The sequence below is a fragment of the Fonsecaea nubica genome, assembly GCF_001646965.1.
Source record: "Fonsecaea nubica strain CBS 269.64 chromosome Unknown Scaff64, whole genome shotgun sequence".
Taxonomy (NCBI): Eukaryota; Fungi; Ascomycota; class Eurotiomycetes; order Chaetothyriales; family Herpotrichiellaceae; genus Fonsecaea; species Fonsecaea nubica.
Window position 1 is genome coordinate 93859 of NW_019173737.1, and position 24834 is coordinate 118692.

Sequence of the window (24834 nt, forward strand, 5' to 3'; positions counted from 1 at the left end):
ATCTATGAACCTACGTGTTAGGAATGCATGTATTGATGCTGCGGCGTGGGAATGTGCGAACATAGTAGTGCGAGGCAGAGTGAGGCGGGAGCCAATTATGAATACTACTCAGTATTTGTAGAAGAATACTGCCTAGGTAGGTATGAGTAGAGGACGCCCAAGGCTTTCGCGTATACTTCAACTGATCGTCACCATCCGTGCTTCTATTGTGGTCACATGGCCCTGCAAGGCGCTACCTTCCTTTTCTGGAATGGGCTGCCCTCCTTCTACAACACCCAGAGCCCCTCTCCTCTCTCTGCTTGTTCCTCAGAAAGAGTCCAACACAATACAGGCGCCTCTGGCTCTGTGGGCCATCGTGGCCTCTCTTCCTTGTTTCATCAACGTCCTCGCTCCGATCGCTACGTTTCAGGATGAAAGACCTGGATAAAGAGAACCAGAAGCTCAAGCTCACCATCAGACAGATGCAAGAACTGGAGTCCGAAGCTATAACGCGGGAATCAAGAGCCAACAAGATCGCCCTTCATGATCGAAGCAAAGGGTGGTGTTGCGAATTGCATACCAGCCCTGATTGGAACGCACCAGCGTCTCGGAAATTACAAATGGAGTCTTTTCCACGAAGGCTATAATATGCTCCAGGCGCAGACGGCATGACAGTGGTTCGGTTCAAAGATCTACCTGAAGTGAGTGCTAAGCCTGATTGCATACACAATGGGCAAGTCAAGAGCCTGTTGACAACAAAATCTGGGGGCTTCTGTCAACTCCTCCTAACCAGCTGTCGAGGCTGCGCCTGCCTTCAAGGATCCACTCCTTGTGCCTTTCCCTTGATTTGGTTGTGATGACGCGCAAAGAGCGAGCTCAAATCGCCCACAGGAAGAGAAACAGGAAATTCGACGGTCAAAAGCATCTGCGACAGGAAGAGATAGCCTGCCGCCGCCGTTGACACGAAACCAAATGCTCCACCCGCCTGTGTAAGATCATTCGTTTATCCGCTATCAGCTCATCTTGCCTTCTATTGCCAACGATGGAAAGGTAGGACTCACGATCAGTAGCTTCGACGCGACTTCTGTTCCCACTTCCGCTGAATGCCAAAACGAACCTGTGAGCAGGCAGAAGCAAATGACCAGGGTACTGTGGATGATGACCAGACAGATGTTCAGCTTCAGAGCACAGATGAGGCAGACCAAGCAGAAGAGGGCCATGAAGAGGAGGAAAAATCCTAGGTACAGAACCCCGAACGTCAGTCTAATATGTTCTTCAAAGACTCTCCATGTGAAAAAGGGACTGACCCTGTCCTCGCGGTAGGTGGACATACCGAAACCAGCAAGAAAACCTGTGGTAGACAACCCAGCAGCAGGATCCGTGGGATCTGGCGAGTAGTTTCCGTACGCTCCGAAGGAAGGTTTCAGTGTTGCTCCGAAGCTCAACCACCATCCACCTGTATAAGGTTGCGCGTCAGTACCCGACCATAACATTGGTTTTGTTCTGGAAAGGTATGAAGTGCCACAAGAAACAATTGGGCAGAAGGCCCAAGAAGGGACCAAGAGACCAGAAATTAATATGCACCAAAGCCGCAAAAGACAATGAACGGGTAGCTATTGCCCAAGATGAACTCGCCGACTCCGCCGATAGTCATCAGAAGTCCGCCCATGAAGAAGAAGACACCGATTGACGAGGATCCATTGCCCCCAGCGCCTCTCCAGCCCATGAGATCGCAGGACAAGGGTCCTAGGCTCATGATGAAGCCCAGAAGACATCTAAAGTCGACGCATTAGTCCTCTCCGAAGAGAAAAGAGGGCGGCATATAAAGAGACCAGGGCTTAAGGTGGCTGGCTGTTGGAAAGAACACTTACAAAGGAGTCGGATTGGCAAACGCCTTGCGCAGCTCTCGAGTGTCGCTGTTCGGTGGCGAGAGGTAGATCTTTTCATATGTTGATGGCGACATGGAGATCTCGCGGGCAATGCGAGTCATCTGGTCTGGCGTCTCTTTCTCCATTGCGTCTCGACTGATCGGGGGTGTGGTTGATGGTTGTTGGTCTCTATGAACTCTTCGCAATCTGCATCTATCGAGAGAGTGCATGTCAGATTCTGCCGCCGTTTGACTTGATATATTGGCTGGAAGGCTGTCATGCCTTGCCCAGGGGGGACGGGATGAGCTCAGCCAGGCATCTCCCCCCCTTTTCCGAACACTGCATCCACCTTGTTGATCGTCGACTATCCACTGAGAGCCTGATAACCACACCAGCCTATCGACGATTTCGATTATTGAGCTGGCAGATAAGAGGTTCCAGAGCGGTCGAAGAACTGGGTATTCTGAGCCGGACAAAGATAAGTGTGATTGTCAAGTCTTCGTCTTCAGAAAGACAGCAGCGACGTCCGCGGATATACTTGAGTGATCTTCGAGATTGCTAGCGTCCCTCGTTAAGATTGAAGAGACTCAGTTTCTGCGAAACGTGGACCGCAGTGTTATATTAGAGGGACTAACCGAGAATTGCGGTGATTGAAACCATGCCATGCCAACAAGCGCAGCTCGCTGCCAACATACCTCATTGGGAAATGCTTCGGCCAGATCGAGAATCGTGCCAGCAGCAGATAGAGGCAGCCGGTTTTCCTCTATCGCATTGACTGCGCGAGTTGTCCAAAAGAAGTTTCGACTGGACACTGGGAGACTCCACAATCATTCCTTCTTTGAGGTTGTATCATTGTGACTCATGCCCACTAAACCAACAAGGGCGTGGGGAGATTTCATTGATACATGCAGTACTGTTCTCTCCAACACAGAGGATGCAGGGAAAGGGACGAGAAACTGGTCGCAGCTCCGACATGGCGGTAGAGTGCCTGGAGCTGGAGCCGGAGGACGTGATACCGAGACGATCTTGCCTCATAAGGCAACAGATGAGTTCGCGATCGTGGGGAAAAGCAGCCACCATATTCGGAGAGCACTGTCCACAGACAGATTGTATGCAGGCCGATAGTGGTTGCAGATTGTCGAATGCTTCATCCCAGAGACTCGCAAGCGGAGACACAAGTCGACACTTCTCTTGTCTCGGCTCGCCATATGGTAATGTCGAATATCGGACACCTCGATTTTCGGCCGAACTGACGGTCTACCAGCATTGAATTACCGAATCTGAAGAAGCAGTTGTCGTCTGCTTTCATTTCAGTGATTGATAGGCTGTCAAGAGAGTCTCGACCCAAGATACCAGATGAGGTTAGCAGTCAGGAAGCGCCAGGAGTCGAAGGGCCTAGGTGAACAAGGCTGACGCTGGTGGAAAGATGGATCGGAGATCAATCCACCCCCTCAGGCTTGACCAGTTACAATTTTCCGTTGAGGAGGACGGACTGAAGGAAAGCATTCTGAGGACAGTCAGTAGGCTTGTTCCTGCTAGACGGGCCCAACAACCACTGGTTCGACCATTGAGCGCAGTCTCCGGTAACTTGATATGAGTGGAGCATGTGGGCTGGGATATCACAGCTTCCGAAACCCACGGGGTTGATTGTTCATCACCTCGCTGCATCTCCGCGGGTGCGACAGGACACACCAGCACGGCGACGATCTGTCTGTCGACCAAATTTGGGAATTGAGATAAGAATTGGACTCGAGGTTGCTGGTACTGAAGAGAAAAGCCAACTTGATCAACGGGTCGGACATAGGCGGCCAAGGTCGAGTATCCGGAATGGGAGTGCTCGATGAAGAATCGGCTTCCGCGTCTGGTATGGAATGAAGCAGAGACTCCACGCAGAAGCAGCTCATCTCCTCGGAAATCTGGAAATGCATCAAGTGATTGGTCAAATATAGAGGAGAGCATCGACACGTCGAGACGAGGACCGAGTCTTGCCCCTCCAGTTTGGGTTTGGTGGCTGTGCTACTCACAACCCAATCGCGGATATCAATTTTCAGGGAGAGATACGGAGCAGATGTATGGCGAGTTAGGTATGTTTTGCTAGCGGGAGCCGTGTCAGACCGAGTCTTCCAGTAAGACAAGGTCTCCGAGTATGCTGTGTACCGATCAGCGCATAACCCAGACATGGAACACAAGGCCTAGTGGAGGTTCCATGATAACGGTGCCGGCAAACCGAAACAGAAGCCACATTAATCAATTTAGCGTGGGCTTGAAGCTAGGGAAGACCAGTAGACAAGAGATATCACACCCAATCAAAGATGGACGCGAGAGATGCTTTGTACTTTGACAAATAGGACAAGGGAGTAAGGCGCGTCGCGGTAGATACAGGGTTAATGTCTTTGAACCGAGAGGGGGAATACGAGTGATCCATTCCTGGTAATATCAATGTCAAGAGCATATACGCCAGGCGTCCCGGGGACATACGTATTCCCTTATCAATGCTCTTCTTCTCTATTGTCCCATTCCCCAGTCTAGCTCTTCTGTCTAGGTAGCTTTCCACGTCAATCCCCGGAATAATGCAACCCGTCAACCAACCAGCGTGCGGATCCGCAATTTGATTCCGTGCCGAGGAGCGCAATCAAGGGGATGATCTGCCGAGTCAACGAGCAATGACAATCATGTCTGGATAGAGGAAGCAGGATGCATTGTTCAAACCGCCCGACCCAAGTACTTTACACAGAGGCCTTGTTTGGCTCCCGAGTGCGAAGACTTCAAACTCAGATAAGACCCTGAGTGGCAGTGCGGGTCTCGCTTGAAGGCTGTGCGATATCAGAGTCCTTTTGATTCCTGGTTTGGTAGAGCTTGGTATGTGTGTCTGTGTGTCTGTGTGTGTGTATGGTGTATGGAGGAGAAGGAGGTGCGAGGGCAAACAGCACCAAGAACACCATGGGGTGTATATAAAGGAGGATGTGTCCGGCATGGTTCATCATAGACATCCACAGAGTTCAGAGTCACTCTGACAGACAAACCCTTCCTGATCGAGGCCACCAACCAGTCTCACCTTTATAGTGGAAGGTATCTATATTTATATTTACATTTATATATATATCCACATCTGATATATCGACCTCTCCTCCCCTCCATCTAGTCCCGCCACGCCCACACAGACACCTTACCATCTGAACAAATCGATCCTACCATGGCGATCGACTTCACCCTATCACCCTACCAGGAGAAACTCAAGGCCGACGCACGGAAGTTTGCCCAGGAGGTCCTGGTCCCCACGCGCGAAGCGTATCTGAAACTGCCCACACAGGAGGAGCGCTTTCGGGCCACCCGCGAAGCGTACGCCAAGTGCGTGGCCGAGGGATGGATCAAGATCCAGATTCCCGAGAGCGAGGGTGGGTCGCGCAAGAGCTTGGTCGACTTGGCCCTCATCACCGAGGAGTTCTTCGCCGCCGACTCCAGCTTTCCCATCACCTGGCTCGTGACGGGGTTGGGCCTGGCCCCGATCTTCATGTATGGCAACGCCGAGCAGAAGAAACGGTTCTTGGCCCCCTTCATTGACTGCAAGGGGGACGCGCTGGCGGCTCTGGGCTTTACCGAGCCGGGAGGCAGCGCGAACTACCTCCAGAACGAGGGTGGATTGGGGGTGCAGACTCTGGCCACGGTCGAGGGCGACGAGGTCGTCATCAACGGCGGCAAGCAGTTCGCCTCCAACAGCGCTGGGTGGGACTTCAAGGGTCCCGAGATCTTGACGTTGCTGTGCCGTTTTGGCGACAAGGGAGACCCCAAGGAGACCCTGTCCATGGTGGTGCTGACCCGCGCCGACTTTGAAGCCGACAAGAACAAAGGCGCCTTCGAGGTGCTCTACGACATTGAGACGCACGGGTTCCGCGCACATTCGGGCCCGCGCACCAAGTTCACCAACTTCCGCGTCCCCGTCAAGAACATCCTTGCGCCACCGGGTAAGGGGGCAATGGTCAACGTGGCGGCCTTCACCGAGTCGGCGGCCCTGGTGGGCGCAGGGTCCGCGGGCCTGATGCGGAGCTGCTTCGCACACACGCACAAGATCGTCACCACCGAGAAGCGCGGTGGCAATGTCCCGACCATCAACTACCAGTCGGTCGCAGACTTCCTCATCAGCATGAAGATGCGAGAGGAGACCACCCGCTACCTCACCTGGAAAGCGTGCCACTACCTCGAGACGACGGGCGAGGCTGAAATGGCCTACCAGGCCAAGGTCTGGGGCTCTGAGAACGCCATCCAGTGCGTGCTCGAGGCCATGCAGGCCGTCGGCGTGACCGCGTACGCGACCTCGCAGCCGTACGGGCTGATGATGAACGACGCTCTCTGCCTGCCCCTGTTCGAGGGTTCAAACACGGGAATTCGCCGGCGCCAGATCCAGAAGATCTTCACCCAGGCAGGGTATGACCCGGAGTCGTGCGCGAGTGGCAAGCCGTGGAGTAAGTCGTTGATGGATTTCCCCAAGGGGTTCTTGAGTGTTTATATCTGAGGAGAAAGTGGATTACTACATGGGTGGAGGTGATAGGGGGCCCAACCGGGGGAAAAGGATGAGGGAAGGCAGAGGCGAACGAACCATGGGATCTAGTCAGCGTTGCTCCAGCCGGCACGGCGAGGTGATCTGCCTTAAGTAGCAGCTACAGAGCAAGAGTTTTCCAAGAAATAAAGCCCTGGACAAATGACAAGAATTCTTCTGGTCCTCAAGCGGATGTGATTGAAGGTCGACAAGGCTGTCAGGCTGCACCCAGAGTGATAGAAATATACGTCGTCATGGTAAGTCTGCATTAGGAACGTCAGAGGTGCCGCTTTATTCCAATGACAGGGCAGCGTTAGCATCCTTCACAAACGGGTCCATTCCCTTTCGGGCCAGACCTCCAGCCGAGGGGCTGAGTCCCTCGTCTTGGCCTTAAATATCAGGTGTGAGTTATCACTGACCTCGATCGACCTTTACTTCTCCTGCTATGACCGATTCTCGCCCATTGAAAGGTAGGTGTGAGGTATCAATCTTCAATATCCTTGATAGCAGGGCGCAGCATTACTATTCCCAAGATTTCTTCTTGTCTTCGTGGATGGGTTGCTTCCACACCACCAATCTCCAAGCCGCGACCGTATTCGTTTTCTGGCGTGACAATTAACGGACACATCTTCCCTTTTCGTCCTCTGTCAAGTCCTGGTGTCAAGCGACTAACTGAATATCTGCCACTTGCTGACTCGCTTAGCCCCTCTCTGCCAGCTCTCTGCCTTGCGAACCTGATTAGTCGACACCCAAGAGCCAAGAATCAGCCTCAGTGCCTCACCGTGCATGAATACGAGATGGCTGGCCAAAGGCTGCAGACACACTGCCCCATGAGTCACGGCACAGCCCACCAGGAAGCCTAGTAAGGCACAGCTATTCATTGCTTCCGGACACATCCACCACGAGCCTCGTTTCTCGGCGAGGTATCACGACAATACCTTATAAGTCAGCTTTGCACCCCATGGCCGCGCCGCGTTGAAGTTCGGAACATGAGCTCCCCAAGATCCAGCATTTTCTCTTGATTCCACAACGATGCTAGTCAAAGATTCAGACGGAGAGTACAATGAACTTTCTGGGTATGCGTATGAGGGGGTATGGGAGAGATATGGCGAACCAGCCCTTCGGAAGTGGATCTGGACTGTCACGGACTCAGATGCCCTATTGATCCTGGCTTGCATCGCGCTTTTCATTGCCGTTACACAGACACGCGCGTGGGTCATCTATCGCTATGTCATTCTCACCCGGACCCAAGTCCGGCCCGTCAGGCTTCCTGATGAATCCTCTCCCGAACCCTTGCTACATCTTTCACAGGGCAAAGCAATTGCCGAAGTTCTCCCATTCGCTAAAAATGGCATCTCCAACCTGTGGAGAAAGCGGGCATCGATGCTGCGAAGGCGCACTACTCAGCCAGCGCCCGAGCCAGAGCAAGAGCAAGAGTCGAGGTCCGACGAGCCGGCGACTTCACCTTGGTTTGGTATCATTGCACTGTTTAACGTGGCAATTTTCGTCACACTGGGCGTCGTTATACCATGGCTGCTCTCCTTCGGATCCGCAGAAACCCCAGTAGTGAGATCAAAGGCTACTGACAGTTGTTTGAAGTCGGACAAGTTGGCCAACCTGTTCACTCTTACTTCTATCTCGCCTAAGTCAGGGGCCATCTTCTCACAGTGCCTGGATCGTTTGGATGGTGGCTGTGACGCTCCGTTTTATCTCGAACAGCCGGTGGTGACCAAGAAGCGTTTGGACCACTGCCCATTCCATGGAAACATCTGCCACAACCAGACACGTCCATTCCAGATCACCCATGGCAATGTGACTGCACGCCAGTTGGGGGTCAATTCCAAAGCACAGATTTCATTCAACCACCGGCTCACTTGCGCGCCGGTTGATCTCTCTCCCTTTCTTCTCTTCTCAAGAGATACGCCAGTTCAGACCTGGATATCTACCAGAAATTTCGATCTCCCCAACGGGAAAGCTTTGTGGCCAAACTTTACCATGCCGTTAAACACTGTGAACGGGCCCAACATCGTGTCCAACCAGAGTTCGGGGCTTCGCATGGCGCGGGAGCATAGTCCCTACGACCTTACAGTACTGCCTAGGCGCTGGGCTGGTTACGAGGGTGTCATGGCCGACCCAGAAGCACTCCACAAAAGCATCCAGCGAGATGACGGACTGGCGTACCTCATCGTATACCGATCTGGAGCCACACAATACTTGGGTCCCGTCGATGACCCCTTCTTTGCTGCTCACAACATGGGCTGGTCGAATCAGACCGACCACTACTACGCAGATCGTGAAGCCACCGCACTGGCTTGCTTCGAGACTTCCCAGTACTGCGTGATAGGGTCTGGAGTCTGTACTCCGTGGGGTCGAGGGGCGACGCAAGCATATAAAATAGTGAAATACCCCGGTTTGAGTGTCGATTCTCTTGCAGAAGTGATTGCCTTATTGAGACTTCTACCATCCTTCTTCTCGGTATTCACTTACCTCGCCGAGCTGACTGAATGGCATGGGATGATGCCTTTGAAACAGATCGGTATCAGACCATACATGTTCACCGTCCTCGACGACAACAAAGAGCAGTGGGTCATTGAGGTGGAAACGTGGTTCAGAAAATCCATTCTCAGCGCTATTCTTACAGTGCGCCACGGGGCGAGGTTCCATCTGAATGAATATTCCGTCTTTTTCGACAACCCCAAAGTGCTGGAGGGATTTCTCAAGAAGTGGTCTCTGTGCGGGAGGATCCTCTTTCGAGATGGGAACTACACCAATATCAACTGGATCGGATTCTGGGCGACCATGACTCTCTTCGGATTCATATGTCTCTTGAGCTTTTTTATCGAACAGGCCCATATGACTGGGGCAGCTTTGTGCAAGACCACACGGACACTCCTGATCAAACTCACACGAATCGGCCATAAAATAAATTTGGCAGTGACGGCATGTGGTAGACAAGGGGTCGATGGATGGCGGTACTGGGTGCTACGGTTCTCGAGATCACATCCCCTGTTCCACCCGGCCACTCCCCCGAGACCCAGGACTCGCGACCAGGAACAAGGACCGGCCACCGTGGACTCAGAGCTACACGATCTGGGAGACTAGCATTCTATTCCACACAGTATCATCTCCATCTTGACAATATGCCCTCACGATAGGTGCGGATATTTCAATCACAAACACCACGCTGGATGTCTCAAATTCGCACAGAGAGGGACATTCCCACATCAACCACCGAAGTTCTTCCTGGGGAAAGACTGTGGCTAGCTGGTGTAGAGTTGCTGCGAAGATATAGAATCAACCGTAGAGAGCATCACAAGGTCCAGAGAACCCGAGAATGCTTGAAGTCTCTTCTGCTCCCGCCATCTCCGCACATGACAACCTGTCCTGACTAGTTGTATATCTTCATCCCACCCCCACCCCCGCAACTCTGGCTTGTCTCTGGTGGGTGCCTGGGCATCCCACCTCCGCACTTAGCGGATCCCGATCAGGATTCGATTAAACGATTAGCATCGACCAATAGAAGTCCATCTAAAAGGGGTATGGGTGACCAACATACATCTTCCTCAATGGGAGGATTTATAGTTAAGTCGCACAGTCCCTGGCCGTCGGTCATAACACACAACTTAGCCTCTCACTGTACTGGATATTCTTTCAGGCTCCAGACATCATGCCGGGCATGTACTTTCTACTGGCTGTGGCGGCCCTGATAGTCGGCGCCATACGTCTACTATCCATAGGTCGGAGGCCAAAGGGCTACCCTCCCGGCCCTCCTACGCTGCCACTGTTGGGCAATCTTCATCAGGTACTTAGAGTTATTTCGCCAGTGGAATTGCCAGAATCTAACCGACTCGCTTGCGGTCTCTAGATGCCAACCCGGGATGCACACTTACAATTCGAGAAGTGGGCGCGCGAATATGGTCCGATCTACAGCTTGATGCTCGGCACGCAAGTATTGATCATACTATCGAGCGACGAAGCCGTGAAGGAGCTTCTTGACAGACGAAGCGGCATATACTCGGACAGGTTGGACATGTACATCGGCCAGACACTGTGCAGTGGAGGCTTGAGGTTGCTGATGATGGTACGTCGAAACAACTGTCTTTCATGCTCAAACCGTTGCTGACCGTTTGTCAAGAGATATGGATCAGTATGGAGAGGCGTAAGTGGCAGGGAATTGTCCTGATTGCATATACATTGACTCACCGCTTGTTAAGTTCCGTAAAATGATCCACGGCCTTCTCAACGTCAACACATCCAAATCCTACATCCCGTACCAAATGCTCGAGAACAAACAGATGCTGTACCAGCTCCTGGAGGAGCCCGACGACTTCCTCAAGCACATCCGGAGGTATTCAAATGCGTTGACGACCACCATGGTCTTTGGCTGGAGGACGCCCACATACGAAGACGCCAACATGAAGCAGCTCTTTGAAGGCTTCTCCGAATTCGCCGAGATCAACCAGACCGGTGCTGCGGGACTGATCGACTTCTACCCTATCCTGCGAAGCCTGCCCGACTTCCTGCTCCCGACGCAGAAGAAAGCCAAGACGCTGCACAAGCACGAGAAGGCCCTGTACCTAAGACACTGGCTGAACGCGAAGGAGGACATCAAGAACGGGACGATAAAGCCGTGCTTCTGTGTGGGCATGGCCGAGGCCCAGAAGGCCGAGGGCTTCAGTGACGATCAAGCGGCATACATATCCGGGACACTCCTGGAAGCGGGCTCGGACACGACTTCAAGCACACTGTATGGCTTCATCCAGGCCATGCTCCTGTACCCGGAAGCGCAGAAGAAGGCGCAAGAGGAGATTGACACGGCTGTCGGGGACCGTCTCCCGACCATGGACGACGAGTCGAAACTGCAGTATGTGCGTGCGTGCATGAAGGAGGCACTCCGGTGGATGCCGACCACCATCCTGGGGGCGGTGCCACATGCCGTGACCAAAGACGACGAATACATGGGATACCTCATACCCAAGGGTGCGGGGGTCATGAACAACGTCTGGGCCATCCACATGGACCCCAACCGCCACCCCAACCCACGCCAGTTCGTTCCCGAGCGGTACATGCACGACACGCAGAGTCTGTACGACTCGGCCGCCAACGCCGACGCCAGCAAGCGCGACGTCTTCACCTTCGGGGCCGGCCGGCGCATCTGTCCCGGCATGCACGTCGCCGAGCGCAGCCTGTTCCTCGGCATCTCGCGGATCCTGTGGGCGTTTAACGTCGCGCCGGTCGTGGACGCCGACGGGAACAAGCTCCTCCCGGACCAGGACAAGCTGACCCAGGGGTTCGTGTGCATGCCCGAAGAGTTCCAGGCAAAGATCACACCGCGGTCTGCGGAGAGGGAGAGGATCGTGCGGGAAGAGTGGCGCAAGGCCGAGAATGAGTGCCTGGACCCGCAGAGCAAACAGTGGTTGAGCCCTGCGCAGCCTTAGCTAGATCCTTGTAGCGGATCTGGACTTGTCTGTTGCTGCACATGACTGGGTACATTGGAGCTTTCGATCCCGATCTCGATGCTGTGAGGTCTTGCTATGGGGGCAGCTGTAGATATATACCCCTATATACCTAGCTACTCCGTGCACATGGCGATATGGCAGAAGAAGAAGAGGAGGTGGAGGAGGAGGAAGATATGTACTCGGTACCTCGTAGGTTTGTCCCAAACCAATCAGATTGTGCGGGGCTCCGCTTTTCCGGGGAACCGAGAACATTTGCCGAGATGCAAATGATTGACGTGAAGCTGCAACACACGAATTGGATTTTGGCTTCTCTGGATATTTCACCCGATAGGTGCCGGTTCTATAACAAATGACTTAGAGATAAAGACTGCATTCTTTCCCCAATCTATACCTCCCTCCCCTTGTTCTTTTTACCCAATATACTCACTCATCCCTGCGCAACGCCTCCATCCCATATATGCCATGGCAGATCCTCTGACCCTGAATGTATGTCCGACGTGTTCCAAGTCGTACAAAAGAGCCGAGCATCTGCGTCGCCACCAGCTCTCGCATGGCAGCGAGCGGCCCTACGTGTGCGTCCTCTGTCGCAGCACGTTTCAGCGCTCCGACGTGCTCAAAAGGCACCTCAAGACGTGTGAGACGGTCGCGGACGCTGACGCCACGTCGGATTTCGAGGAGCCCCACCCCAAGAGGCTGGCCTTGTCCCAGTCACAGGAAGACCCGGGCTTGTCGTTCCTACGTCCTCCTATCCTGCAGTCTGATATGGTAATCACAGGCGACGACGACTCGGGTCTCATCCCCGTTGACATCCCCGACGACACTTTCGAGCACATCACGGGCTGGATCTCATGTGGGCTGTCACCGGCGCCGGCCCACGGTCTCGACGACGTGTGGCAGGATTTCCTGAACTTCAACAACTCCGGGACACAGACTCCGCACGCAGGCCACCCGGCCGAGAGCGCCACAGACCAGGACATCGACTCGTTGCGCTTCCTCGACACTTTCACCAGTACCACCGGGTTTGTGTCCTCGTTTGACTGCGGCACGCTGGAGCAACGGCGCCGTGTCAATGCCTACTACTACTACCACCACAACTCTGACACTGCCAAGCTGGATGGTCTGGAGAAGTGCTCGGCGACACAATCTAAGTTGATAAGCGCGGACACCACGGACACATATAGAGATGGCCCTGGCCCCGGCTATCATGCAGCCGGGGAAGGCACCCCATCGGCAATTGGGAATACCAGCTTAAGCCGCTGGCTTTCCGATCCGCTCTCCTTCAAGTGCCACGAAATCGTGACTTCGATCAGAAACATCGTGCTGCACAAGTCGCGAAAGAGCTACATTACCTTGTCGTGGTCGCCCTCGATCCACGAGACCTGCGCCCAGTTCTTCTTCCCCGCCAACGTCCGGCGGTTCGTGCAGCTGTACTGGGCGGTGTGGCACCCCAACGTGAACATCGTGCACAAACCCACGTTCGACCTGACGACGGCCAAAGCCGAGCTTCTGGCGGCTATGGCTCTGATCGGTGCCTGTGTCTCTCCGGACCAGACCGACGGCGAGAACGCGAAACGGTGGTTCAACTGCGTCGAGGAAATGGTCTTTGACGACGACGATTTCTGCGACGACCCGCCGAGCGCAACACTCGCCCGCGGCGACGGCGACTGCGAACTGCGGTGGCGGCGACGGAAGATCAGGGCTCTGCAGGCCTCGTACATGGTCTGCCTCTTTCAGAACTGGGAGGGCACGACGTCCAGCAAGCGGCGGATCCGGCGGCAGCGGTTCAGCATGGTCATCGCGGCGGCGCGGGACGTGGGGATCCGCAATGCCCGACACCCCGACTACAGCCAGATGGACCTCTGCGATTTCTCCTTTGAAAACTTCGCCGTCGTCGAGGAGTTGATCCGCGTGCTGCTGTGGGTGTTTCTGCTCGACACGGCGTTTGTCATCTTCAACAACCTGCCGCCGCGAATGGTGGTTCGTGAGATGAGGATGAATGCTGCGTGTCCCGAAGCGTGTTTCCAGGCCTTGACGGCGGAGGAGTGCTTCAGGGCTCTTCAATACCGGCATCAACGACAAAGCAACACACAACCAAAGGTGTCGGACGATTTCACGGCGGCCTTTGAGCTGCTCTACCGGCCCGACCTCGACGAGGAAGCCAGCGTGGCCCTGGCCGACCTGGGCCCGCTGAACCTCTTCGCCATGACCTCGGCGCTGCACTCGCTGATCTTCCACCACCAGAGCTCCTTCAGCTGCCAGGGCACGCTGGACCCGATCCACCGCGCGCTGCGCTCCTGGCGCCGAGTCTGGCACGTCTACCTGAACCGATTCGCGCGCGAGTCGCAGCACGCCACCCTCGCGGGGGACCTCGACCTCGACCATCTCGAGCCAGACGAGATGTGGCGCCGCGTGGGATTCATGCGCCACGCAAATGAATACTGGTACCTGGCCGAGCTGATGGTCGAGCGTCTCTCAGCACCGCCGCCACTTGATCCCGGGGCTGCGGCTCCTGAACCCACCGAGACGATGACCAGCACCACCACCACCACCATCACGACGGTGGCAGCGCAATACCCCCAGAGTCCCCTGAGTGCTGGTGCTGCGGGCAATGAGACGGCAATGAGCCCTGGGCCCCTGCTCGACAAATACGACGAGACGAGCATGCAGCAGGTGAACTCGCTGATCTCGGACTTTCAGACGTTTCGGATTCACTAGGACTCGGCCGACGGTGCGTGGTTGGCTCGATCCCAGCTATGTATACCCATGGATCTAACACTTCATCGGTATGTTATATGGAGATCCTGAGAATTGGAATTTGTCGAAGAATCCAGGTGTATAATGAGTGTATATTGTATAGTGTACATATATTATCATTGTTTCGAGTCGCTTTCGCGACTCACGACATCAATAGCAAAGACGGTGGTATCATCTCTTGTATCTTCGAGGGAAAGGATTTGACCCGATCCGAGCATCACTCTGGTTGAGCAGCCTTTTAGTCTTGTTCAACACTATCGCGGATTTCTCGAGCCTGGATTGGAAATGCTCTAATGAAGCGTGCGACCGTCAACTTCCCCTCTGTAATGTCGTCGACTCTGTCTCTGGTAATTCGTGGTATTGATGAAATTCACCAGGCTGATCTATCATGTAGTCTGAAATACACAAATAGCAGTGTGAATAAATCAACCCTTGCCATGTCCTGATACCAACAGGCTAGTAGATGTCTGGCGTTGCGTTCATGTGAACGCTGAGATCGTTGAGATCGGCGTTTGTGAAACAGTGATCTGCAGGATTGACAGGAGGATCGCCAATGAGATCTTCCGGCGCGAGTTCCACTGACTCGTACATTCAAGGACGACGAGGCAATCTCGCAGACCCGCGTAGATCAAACAGGCGCGCTGTGGTCAGAGTGGGTGACGGGGTAGCGCCATGAATGCTCCTAGGTTCTGACGAAGCCTAGTGGACGTTTTTCAGGGTTTCTGACAACACAACATCGGGATACCAATGGCAACACACTTCATAACCTTGGGCAGGGTTTGAAGTTGTCCGTGGCGTGCATTGTCGTTCCTTGTTGTTTGTTTGCCAGTCTGCAAGGTGTTCTGAATGAATATTCCCGAAGAACTCCAGAAATTTAGGCGTGGGACTATGCCTCCGTACTGATCATGGCCATGCGCGCGCAAAATCCCAACTGCTGACATAAGTTCTACAAGGCTCTCGCCCCTGAACGACCCAGTCGGGTAGATTCAGAAAGGAAGAACTGGAGAAATGAATATAGCAGCCCTTTGCCGATGACGCTGCAGGTGTCATGTCGTCCAACAGGATATGGCGCTTTTGATGGAATCTGTTGTGTGATGGTACTCGAACTTTTTACCGAAGCTTCTGTGCGAAGGACATAGCAGAGACAGTAAACCGTAAACACGTAATACGGCGGGGGACATAACAAGGAGTCCTGGTGACGCCGAGCATTTTGGCCAGATTGGATCAATCGAGTGACCAAGATCAAGGCAAAGGAACAAGCATGCGTGACTTTCAGCCTTTCAAGACGCGAGCCAAAATTCTTCCAAGCACTCCTCGGACATTCCGCTCATTGCCCGAGGTCAACGCTGTAAACACGATAGCAATGCTCGTGGCAAAAATGGCTTGTTCCCTGCGCCGGTACTGTCGGTCGTAAACGCGAGGAAGAACAGTCGCCAACGCTCGCGGGGCCACAAAGAAGGCGACTTCCTGTCGTCGACTCGGTTTCTCCAGAAGAACAGACCATCCACATGCAAGACAGCCTGCCAGGACACATAGCCCCGAATCCCACATCTGGGGCGTTACGGTCTTGTACGAAAAGACTTTTGGACCAAGTCGAGTCCGAGCCAAGCAGACGGCATAGTAGAATGATGCCACAAAGCCAGCCAAGAAGGACGAGGACCTCACTGCAGCTCGAAGAGCTTTCAGGACGGACTCGGGCTTCAGTGAACGCAAAATCGTCAGTAATTGAAGAGGCAAGTATATGCCCATAGCAAATTTCCAACCTCTCCAAAATCTAGAAAGCGCATGAATCTCGCAACTCTTGCCTGTCCCACAATGATACAGCTCACACGGAATTGGAATGGTCTTTGAAGGGTCGGCGAACTCGTCGGGTAGGTTCAGCTCCTGGCAAAGGCCTGTAAGAAGCGGTGCTTGTCCTGTATCCTCGCCATAGACAAAATTACCTTGTCGAGCTAAGCGGAGTGCTTGGATTAGACGAGGGTCGATGTCGGCCGCTTTCGAGATCCAGTGGTTGTACGAGCGAGGGAGTCGCTCGGGCGAATAGAACCATGACCACATAATGATTGCAGCGGAACCAGCGAATACTGAGGGATCGACAATCTCGCGGATGAAGTTTGCGAGACGTGGATTGCGTTGCTCCGGATGCCACGATCGATTTCGAGTTCGAGTCCAAAGAGCTATCACTGCAACATCCAGCGCGCGGCAGAAGGCAAATGCCGTAAAGTCAATGGTTTTGCCTGCATAGCGAGGCTGATAGGACGGCGGGGGTGGTTGATGTAGAGCCGATGCGCTCGGAGCACTGGTAGAGATAGTCGTATTGCTCCGAGATATCGCACGCTTTCTAGCCCAGCTTTCATCCCGATTGAGCAGACTAAATGCCAGCCATGCCGACCAAAAGGAGCACAGGAAGCGGATCAATGCGGCAAGACGATTGCTGAGACGCGTAGTACCCCTGCGCTGTGATGACAGGACATAGTCGATACATGCCTGAATTAAGTGCGGGAGCGCAGTTGCTCCGCCCACAATGACAGCAGCTGCAGTAGGGAACCGATTGATCTGGGTGGATGTGACGAGGATCTTCTGTAGGATGGACAGGATCTCTCGAGATTGCAGATGGCTGCGTCGAAGGGTTCTCAAGAAGGCAAAGAGCCGGGGCGTCGTGACGGTGAGATAGCCCAGGGTATAGGCGCGAAGAAGGGGTTTGATGGGCTCGAGTGTATTGAGATGAACATATTTCTTGCGGTGCATTGTGGTCCTCGGCGTTGCTCACTCTCCCTTGATGCTTTGATAAGAGAAAGGAGATGAGGCTTGATCTGCGTTGGATTTCGATAGGCCAAGGAATGTTTGACACTTGATTGCAAGGGGCCTCGGTTCAAGCGTCAGAGTTGGCACGTGAATGTGTCTTGAATATGCCAAGAGGCCAGTTGATGCTAAAGTATGCTAAGCCACCAAAACTAAGAGTTTAGCGACTTGGCGTAGTCGGAGTCGGTGGGCTGATCGTCATTGCCGCTCCCAGTGACGTAGTTCCCGTCACACAACAGCTGGTTCGGAGATGAAGTCGGGAAGGAGCGCAGCCAATAATGACTGGGCCGCTGCATTTTTCTGTGTCTTGCATATCGGCAACCACGGCAATCTGGGTGGCTACAAGCACGAGGACCTACGAGTAGCTAGGTAGCTACCAATAGGTACCTAAGCGCCTAGGTAGGTATCTACTTGACTTGAAGGGTGTTCACTACCTATAATGTGTCCTGGTTACAGGGTGGATAGATGCAGGTACCACGTACATGCCTAAATACCCCTGGTCATGCCATTGCACCTTCCTCTGGCTTTTCAAATCCTCATCATCTGCACTTTCCTCAACATTCACTCAAGTACCTACAAAAATCATTGAGCACATAATAATAATTAATACAACTGCGTTCATCCACCTCGCTGTCTCCTTCTTTCCCTCCCTCCTCTCTCCCTCTCCTCCTCTTTCCTCCCCCCTTCTCCACTTGTTACTTCGCTCGCTTCTTCTTTGCCTTCTGTTTGCCCTGCCAACTAGGTGCTTGGTAATTTCTGCCCTTTACACTCGCTATGTTCACCAATTCCATCCTCTTGGCTGCTTCCGCTGCACTGTCATGGGTCAGTGCTTCACCAATACATCTGCGCTCCGATTACAATGTCAAGGAATCCAATAACGTCCCTCCCGCGTGGTCTCATGTCGGCGTCCCTCATCCTCTCCATCTCTTGACCCTCAACATCGGCTTACAGCCAAATAATTTTGATCTCCTCGAGCAGCACCTCCATCAGGGTAAGCCCGTGTTTTAGACAGGCATCTGAGAGCTGGTCTGCAGTCTTTAATCTAACCACACTCCAGTCTCCAACCCATCCCACGAACGCTACGGCCAACATCTGTCCCAACAAGAAGTTCACGACCTTCTTAGGCCGTCTGATGAGACGTACCACCTAGTTCAAGACTGGCTGGCTGACAATGGCATTGACCCGTCTCACTGTCAAGTCAACTCGGTTCGAGATTGGGTCACGGTCATTCTCCCTGTCAACAAAGCTGAAGAACTACTTGACACCAGGTACTCCATCTACCAACACCAAGACGGTACCAGACTCATTCGAACCACGAGCTGGTCTCTCCCACGCTCGCTTCATGACCATGTGACCACTATTCAGCCCACCACTGCGTTCCTTCGAGCCAACCCCAAATCCAGCACACTGATTGATGTTCCCACGGACATTGACATTTCCCAAGTCACAGCCGCCGCCAATGCTACAACCATCAAAAGCTCCTGCAACTTTGGTGGTATGACACCTAAATGCCTGAGGACCCTGTACAACACCGTCAATTACAAGCCTCAGGCTGCCCACAATAATTCAGTCGGCTTCACCAATTATCTGGGCCAAGTGTCGAACCGATCGGATGCTCAGACCTTTTTGCGAAACTTCCGTCCTGATGCTGTCGACTCCGCCCACGCTATCACCCAGGTCTCGGTGAATGGTGGACCTGTTGACAATGGCACATCAAAAGCAGGTTTAGAAGGCAACCTTGACCTGCAGACGATGCTTGGTATTGTCTATCCCACGCCTGTCACCTTGTACTCTACCGGCGGCGAACCCCCCTTTCTGCCCGATGACTTTGTCCAAACTAATACGAATGAGCCCTACCTGACTTGGCTTCTCTTCCTGCGCGACCAAGATATCAACACCATTCCCAAAGTGATTTCCACCTCCTATGGTGACCATGAACAGACTGTACCGCAAAGCTACGCTAAGACCGTGTGCAATCAGTTCGCGGCCCTGGGCGCTCAGGGGATCTCGCTGTTCTTCAGCTCCGGGGACTCTGGTGTAGGTGATAACTCCAGTTGTATCACCAATGACGGGCTGAATCGAACTACATTCGTTCCTGTTTTCCCAGCCTCTTGTCCGTACGTTACCAGTGTCGGCGGAACTATGAACTATCCCGAAGTTGTCGCCTTCGACACCCAGAATTCGTTTGCCTCTGGATCTGGTTTCAGCAATTACTTTACTCGACCGAAATGGCAAAACACATCCGTGGAGCGATACCTCGATACCATTGGCGACAAGTTCAAAGGGTTGTACAATCGGTCGGGTCGCGCGTACCCTGATGTGGCGGCTCAGGGGTACAAGTATCTCATCTTTCTAGGCGAAACCATCCGAAGTGTCGATGGCACGAGCTGCTCTGCCCCAACCGTGGCCAGCATCTTCTCGTTGGTGAATGACGCCCTCGCTGCAGCAGGGAAACCACCTATGGGCTGGCTCAATCCTTGGCTCTACGACAAAGGCTTCGCGGCATTCACTGATGTTGTCAATGGCAGCAGTGTAGGCTGCGATGGGCCCGGTTTCAGCGCTTCTAAAGGATGGGACGTTGCAAGTGGCTTTGGCACTCCGGATTTTGAGAAAATCTTGGATGTCCTAGGTATTGGCGGGTCTTGAATGGTCCTTTATCTGCTTCGATTCGTCGACACAACCTCCCTATTTTAGCACTGAAAAAATAATGGTGTCAATTCCGCCCCTCAGTTATGAAGGCACCACGCAGAGTCCAGGAGGCCGACACACATGCTCAAAAAGCAATATCTACCGATTTGAACCAGGAAGCTCATGATAATCAAGTTGAGATGATGGTCGATAGTAAATTCGGCTAGGATCTGGTACAGCCATACGCCGTGACGCGGTGTGGGGAGCTAGGGTGAACCGCCACATTGGGTCTATCGAATGCATGGAAAGCTAGAGGGGTTCAAGTACCCTTGCACTCTTTCTATGAGTATGTAGATGACGCTGGCGGCGCTGCTGGTCAATTAGGGACACCTGTTAGATAGATCATTCGTGCCAGAAATTGAATGATGAGTTGGCCAACTTTGGCAGTCCAACAAAGCACCAGCAGATGTATCCTCCATACAGATTCCGCCGCGATCAAACTACAAACGCATGATAGTGTTGAACGAAACATTTCGTCCCTGTCGCTCATCATCCCCTTTTAGTTTAGCCTTTCGCCGCTTTACTCACCTCGGCTCATCAGCGGCTCTTTAAGAGTCGGAGAACCTGCCGTATTATGTTCACTTGCACCTCAGTTGTAGCCTCAGCTGGAGCCAGCATCATCTTCAGGTGTACATACAGTATGTAATATATGTCTATCGTCGGCTGACAACTTACAACCTCTCGAGTCTCATCATCCCAACCTTCCTTGTACAGATGTGCACATTCAGTGGCAGCTCGTCATGTCTGGCTCAACGACTATGGAAGGCCACCGAACTCGCAATACCAAGGTATGCATGCAATGTCACGCGCGCAAAGTAAGAGTACCTCCCCCCAGATCGGGCGACAGACGAGATTGACTTGACCGGATCAGGTGAAATGTGACTTGCAAGACCGCACCGATGGGACATGTCAGAGCTGTCAAAGGGCAAACATCGTGTGCAGGTGGGTTTGACTTTACATATGTGCATGAAATGAGGTCGACCATTCTGAGCAGATGGAACAATCAATAGGCCTCGTGTGGGAGTTCGTCAACGCAACATGCGGTCCCGCCGGGAGACTGCCACTAGCACGCAGTCGACGGAGGCTATAGAGCGCGCAGAGCTGCAACCATCTGCATCACCGGGATCGGTGGGCTATCTGGGAGAGGAGAGCATGATGCTCCAGAATCCCAGCGCGCTCCAGGTTGACGACGAGACCGAAGCAGAGACGGCCAAGTTCTACTCGAAGGCTTTGATGGCCACTGGCGCAGTAACCTTGCCCTCACACATGATGGTGGCCGCACTGACTGATGCTTACTTTGAACACATTCATCCCCACCAACCCCTCATCGACCGAACAGACTTTGGGCGTTTTCAGTCGCCTCTGCTGGTGCACACTGTCTGCATGCTTGCAAGTGCTTATGGTCACCGACGAGGAGGAATAAGCCAGCTGAGTGCGGCTAAGAAGCACTACCTGAAGGCAAAGATGCTGCTGGCTGCCGAGCATGAACGAAATAAATTGGTGGTTCTCAAAGCGCTCTGTCTCATGACAAGTCGAAGCATGACCGAACCAACAGTCATCTGCCTAGACAGCCTGTGGCATTGGCTAGGGGTGGCATCGCGCTATGCAATCCACATGGGTCTTCACAAAGAAGCAACCTACAGCGGCAACCAAGATGCTGGAACCCGTCGAAGGATGTGGTGGCATCTCTTTGTAGGAATGGCCTCCCCAAGTGCGCACTCGATGCTGACGTTGCTCCAGAATCAGGACAAGTTAGTGTCCTTCTGTTACGGGCGGCCCTTGATGATTCATATGCATGACACCGACGTTCAACCGCTGTCGCAACGCGACTTTCCCAACGAACATCCAGACAATAACATCTTCATCGAGAGAACCAAGCTTTGCATGATTTTTGGTCAACTCGCTGACGGACGATACAATCCCAACTTGAGCTACCGAGATATCGTGCCTATTGGACAAGCCTTTGAGACCTGGGTCTGCGAGTTGCCGGCAGACTTGACTCTGCAGCACACAGACTCGAGGCCATATCGTCGAGTGGTTTCTGAGTTGCACATTTTATACTACGGCTGCTTATTGATCTACCAATTGTCTCTGATGAAGGTGGAGCCAGTCTCCAGCTCGGCCAGGGCTACCTTCGAAGAGTGCATCCAGACCGCGTCACATCTAATCCGTGTTTTCGAAGAAATTCAATGCAGAAACGACCTTGTTTATCTGGCACCGATCAACGCTTGGTTTTGTTACCTAGCCGGAGTGGTACAAATCCGCGCTCGCGCTACATTTCCCGGCCAAGCAGAAGGGTTTGATGACAACCTGGAAATTGTCAGGACAGTCTTGCAGGAGCTGTCCGCAACGGTTCCAAGCTCTGCCCTGGTCCTCGGCAACCTCAAACGCGCGGAGCTCTCTGGCGGAACTCTACCTGGCCAGTATTCCACCCATCCCGCCCACCCAGCAGCAGACGGGTTGGGCAATTCCGGCGCGACCAATGATGAAAACATTACAGCCGAATCTCTCGCAGGTCCCGACGGTCGCCGGAGTACTTCGAACCTTATGGGTGGTCTCAACGAAGGGATGGACAGCAGTTCTCTCTTTTTGCCTGGGAATCTCATTGCAGATGGTTTCGTCAACTTCGACTTCGGAGATGTTTTTGTGGACCAAATATTTCAGTACCAGTGACTTTCTGGTTGGACTGACGACGCCGAGGAAGGATTAGCGCTCAAGCACCTCATGTGTCGCTTGTCGTGCTCGGCATGACTTATCAATACCAGACTCGGAAGTCCCACCGCGGCCCCGACTACCGAGTGCCGAAGCGGATATTAACCGGCAGCCGTCTCTGTCTGCACACCAGGCCGGAACCATGCTTCTATCTCAATAGGAGTGAATTCGAAAGACTATTACCTTGTGGAGAGCCGAGATCATGCTCTACCGAGCTCCCTAATGTGTAATCCGGCCAGGATCCCGACCCACAGCAGCCTGGCTCTGGCTATTGACTCTGACCATCGACACAGGGAGAAAAGTCGGCAACTTGCCGACATCAAAAGATTACCGAAATACCCAACAAGTCGAACTGTCGATACTCTATCGCCAAACCCTGCATCACTCATCACTTCAGATCTAAGCAAGACTTTGGCAAACCGAAAGTAGGTTCCTCGAGGCAACCTTCACTCATGGCCACCATGCGTGCAGTCGACATCAGGGGCGAGACAGGACCTGTTTCGGCCTTGTTCATCAATTCCGAGACACCCATGCCCAAGCCCGCGCAGAATCAGGCCTTGGTGAAAATTAAAGCATTTGGGCTCAACCGCATGGACCTCTTGCAGCGGGAGGGCAAGTACCCGGTCCCGCCACAAGCCCCCAAGACCATGGGCGTTGAGTTCTCAGGCATCATTGAATCCTTTGGATCTCCCTCTTCCACTCTAGACTTCCATGTCGGAGATGAGGTCTTTGGTTTGGCTTATGGTGGCGCATACGCCGAGTACATCGCCGTTAGCACGTCGATGCTCATTCACAAACCCAAAGAACTCAGCTGGGAACAGGCTGCCGGGGTGCCTGAGACCTGGATCACCGCCATCCAAGCGCTCTATCTGGTCGGTGACTATCAGGAAGGCCAGAGCGTCTTGTGGCATGCTGGGGCGAGCGGCGTCAGTATTGCCGGAATCCAACTCTCAAAGGCCGCCGGAGCGTCGGCTGTCTATGTCACCGCGAGTACGCCAGCCAAAATTCAATTCTGCAAGTCTATCGGCGCGACCGAGGGGTTCAATTATAGAGAAGGCGACTGGGCGGACGCGTTACTTGCCTACACGGAGGGAAAGGGGGCAGACCTGATCGTGGACTTTGTGGGGGCCGACTATTTCAGGCAGAACCTGAAAGCGGCGGCAAGGGATGCCCACATTGTGAACTTGGGCTGGCTGAGCGGGACCGTCGTCAAGGGCGACGTCGACATCAGTGCTTTTCTCGGCAAGAGATTGAGGTTCGAGGGGAGCAGTCTCCGGAGTCGCGACGAACCGTACCAAAAGAAACTGCGGGATTTGCTGGTCGAGCACGCGCTGCCTAGGCTTGTGGACGGCCGGTTCAAAATCTTCATCGAAAGGGTTTTTGACATGGACGAGATCCAAAAGGCGCATGAGGTGTTGGAGTCGAACCAGACCATGGGCAAACTCATATGTAGGGTGTAGGGAGGGGTATAGGGAGGGCTGATATGCTACTGCATCAGATGGGAGGAGGGTTGGTAGGTGGGTGGAAAGGTCACCGTCGGAATCAACTACCATGTAACCAACTACACAAAGGTCTACGGAATATACACCGAATCAAGAACCTCCCTTTTGCCACCCAGACTTGTCGTTTTACAAAAGGTATATATATGTTCCTCGGCTCATTCTGATACGCAGCCCACCACTGCTACAAGAATTGAGACTCCTGAAGTTCCCATCCAAGACTCGCATCGAGGTCTGATACCATATTTTCATATTTTCGGCAGTGGTTCCTCTATTTCGACCATACTAGGTAGGTAGGTAGGTAGGTAGGTAGGTAGGGATGGTGACGTTCGAGCTGTAGCTATATACCCAGAAGAACTCGAGTCGATACTCGACTGGATACTTGATATCGGGTATGGCGTGTGAGAGATTCAGCGCCGAGAGAAGAGCCACAAGAAGAGTGAGTCTGCTGCCTGCTAGAGAGACCATACGCTGATACGGAGCTACATAAGCCTACCAGCCAATGGCCATCACGAACAATTTAGAATGCAATACAATCT

The 24834-nt window shown here is 53.4% G+C and overlaps 9 protein-coding genes across 9 annotated transcripts; 7 read left to right on the top strand and 2 right to left on the bottom strand.

The window, feature by feature from the left end:
- Positions 1-793: 793 nt before the first annotated feature.
- AYO20_08311 (hypothetical protein) lies at positions 794-1993 on the bottom strand (the record flags this gene model as incomplete). Its single annotated transcript, XM_022646590.1, has 4 exons — positions 794-964; positions 1041-1435; positions 1564-1754; positions 1851-1993. 4 exons carry the CDS (start codon positions 1991-1993, stop codon positions 794-796), a joined length of 900 nt encoding a protein of 299 aa, XP_022497448.1.
- A 3047-nt stretch (positions 1994-5040) lies between these two features.
- AYO20_08312 (hypothetical protein) lies at positions 5041-6357 on the top strand (the record flags this gene model as incomplete). Its single annotated transcript, XM_022646591.1, has 1 exon — positions 5041-6357. One exon carries the CDS (start codon positions 5041-5043, stop codon positions 6355-6357), a length of 1317 nt encoding a protein of 438 aa, XP_022497449.1.
- Positions 6358-7413: 1056 nt separating this feature from the next.
- On the top strand, positions 7414-9483 carry AYO20_08313 (hypothetical protein; the record flags this gene model as incomplete). Its single annotated transcript, XM_022646592.1, has 1 exon — positions 7414-9483. The coding sequence occupies one exon, from the start codon at positions 7414-7416 to the stop codon at positions 9481-9483; it is 2070 nt and encodes a 689-aa protein (XP_022497450.1).
- A 565-nt stretch (positions 9484-10048) lies between these two features.
- On the top strand, positions 10049-11819 carry AYO20_08314 (hypothetical protein; the record flags this gene model as incomplete). Its single annotated transcript, XM_022646593.1, has 4 exons — positions 10049-10183; positions 10247-10462; positions 10517-10540; positions 10596-11819. The coding sequence occupies 4 exons, from the start codon at positions 10049-10051 to the stop codon at positions 11817-11819; spliced, it is 1599 nt and encodes a 532-aa protein (XP_022497451.1).
- Positions 11820-12302: 483 nt separating this feature from the next.
- AYO20_08315 (hypothetical protein) lies at positions 12303-14555 on the top strand (the record flags this gene model as incomplete). The annotated part of the gene is made up of 1 exon (XM_022646594.1): positions 12303-14555. One exon carries the CDS (start codon positions 12303-12305, stop codon positions 14553-14555), a length of 2253 nt encoding a protein of 750 aa, XP_022497452.1.
- Positions 14556-15866: 1311 nt separating this feature from the next.
- On the bottom strand, positions 15867-17342 carry AYO20_08316 (hypothetical protein; the record flags this gene model as incomplete). The annotated part of the gene is made up of 1 exon (XM_022646595.1): positions 15867-17342. The coding sequence occupies one exon, from the start codon at positions 17340-17342 to the stop codon at positions 15867-15869; it is 1476 nt and encodes a 491-aa protein (XP_022497453.1).
- An 828-nt stretch (positions 17343-18170) lies between these two features.
- AYO20_08317 (hypothetical protein) lies at positions 18171-20042 on the top strand (the record flags this gene model as incomplete). The annotated part of the gene is made up of 2 exons (XM_022646596.1): positions 18171-18387; positions 18454-20042. 2 exons carry the CDS (start codon positions 18171-18173, stop codon positions 20040-20042), a joined length of 1806 nt encoding a protein of 601 aa, XP_022497454.1.
- Positions 20043-21122: 1080 nt separating this feature from the next.
- On the top strand, positions 21123-22757 carry AYO20_08318 (hypothetical protein; the record flags this gene model as incomplete). The annotated part of the gene is made up of 1 exon (XM_022646597.1): positions 21123-22757. The coding sequence occupies one exon, from the start codon at positions 21123-21125 to the stop codon at positions 22755-22757; it is 1635 nt and encodes a 544-aa protein (XP_022497455.1).
- A 500-nt stretch (positions 22758-23257) lies between these two features.
- On the top strand, positions 23258-24256 carry AYO20_08319 (hypothetical protein; the record flags this gene model as incomplete). Its single annotated transcript, XM_022646598.1, has 1 exon — positions 23258-24256. One exon carries the CDS (start codon positions 23258-23260, stop codon positions 24254-24256), a length of 999 nt encoding a protein of 332 aa, XP_022497456.1.
- Between the last annotated feature and the right edge of the window lie 578 nt (positions 24257-24834).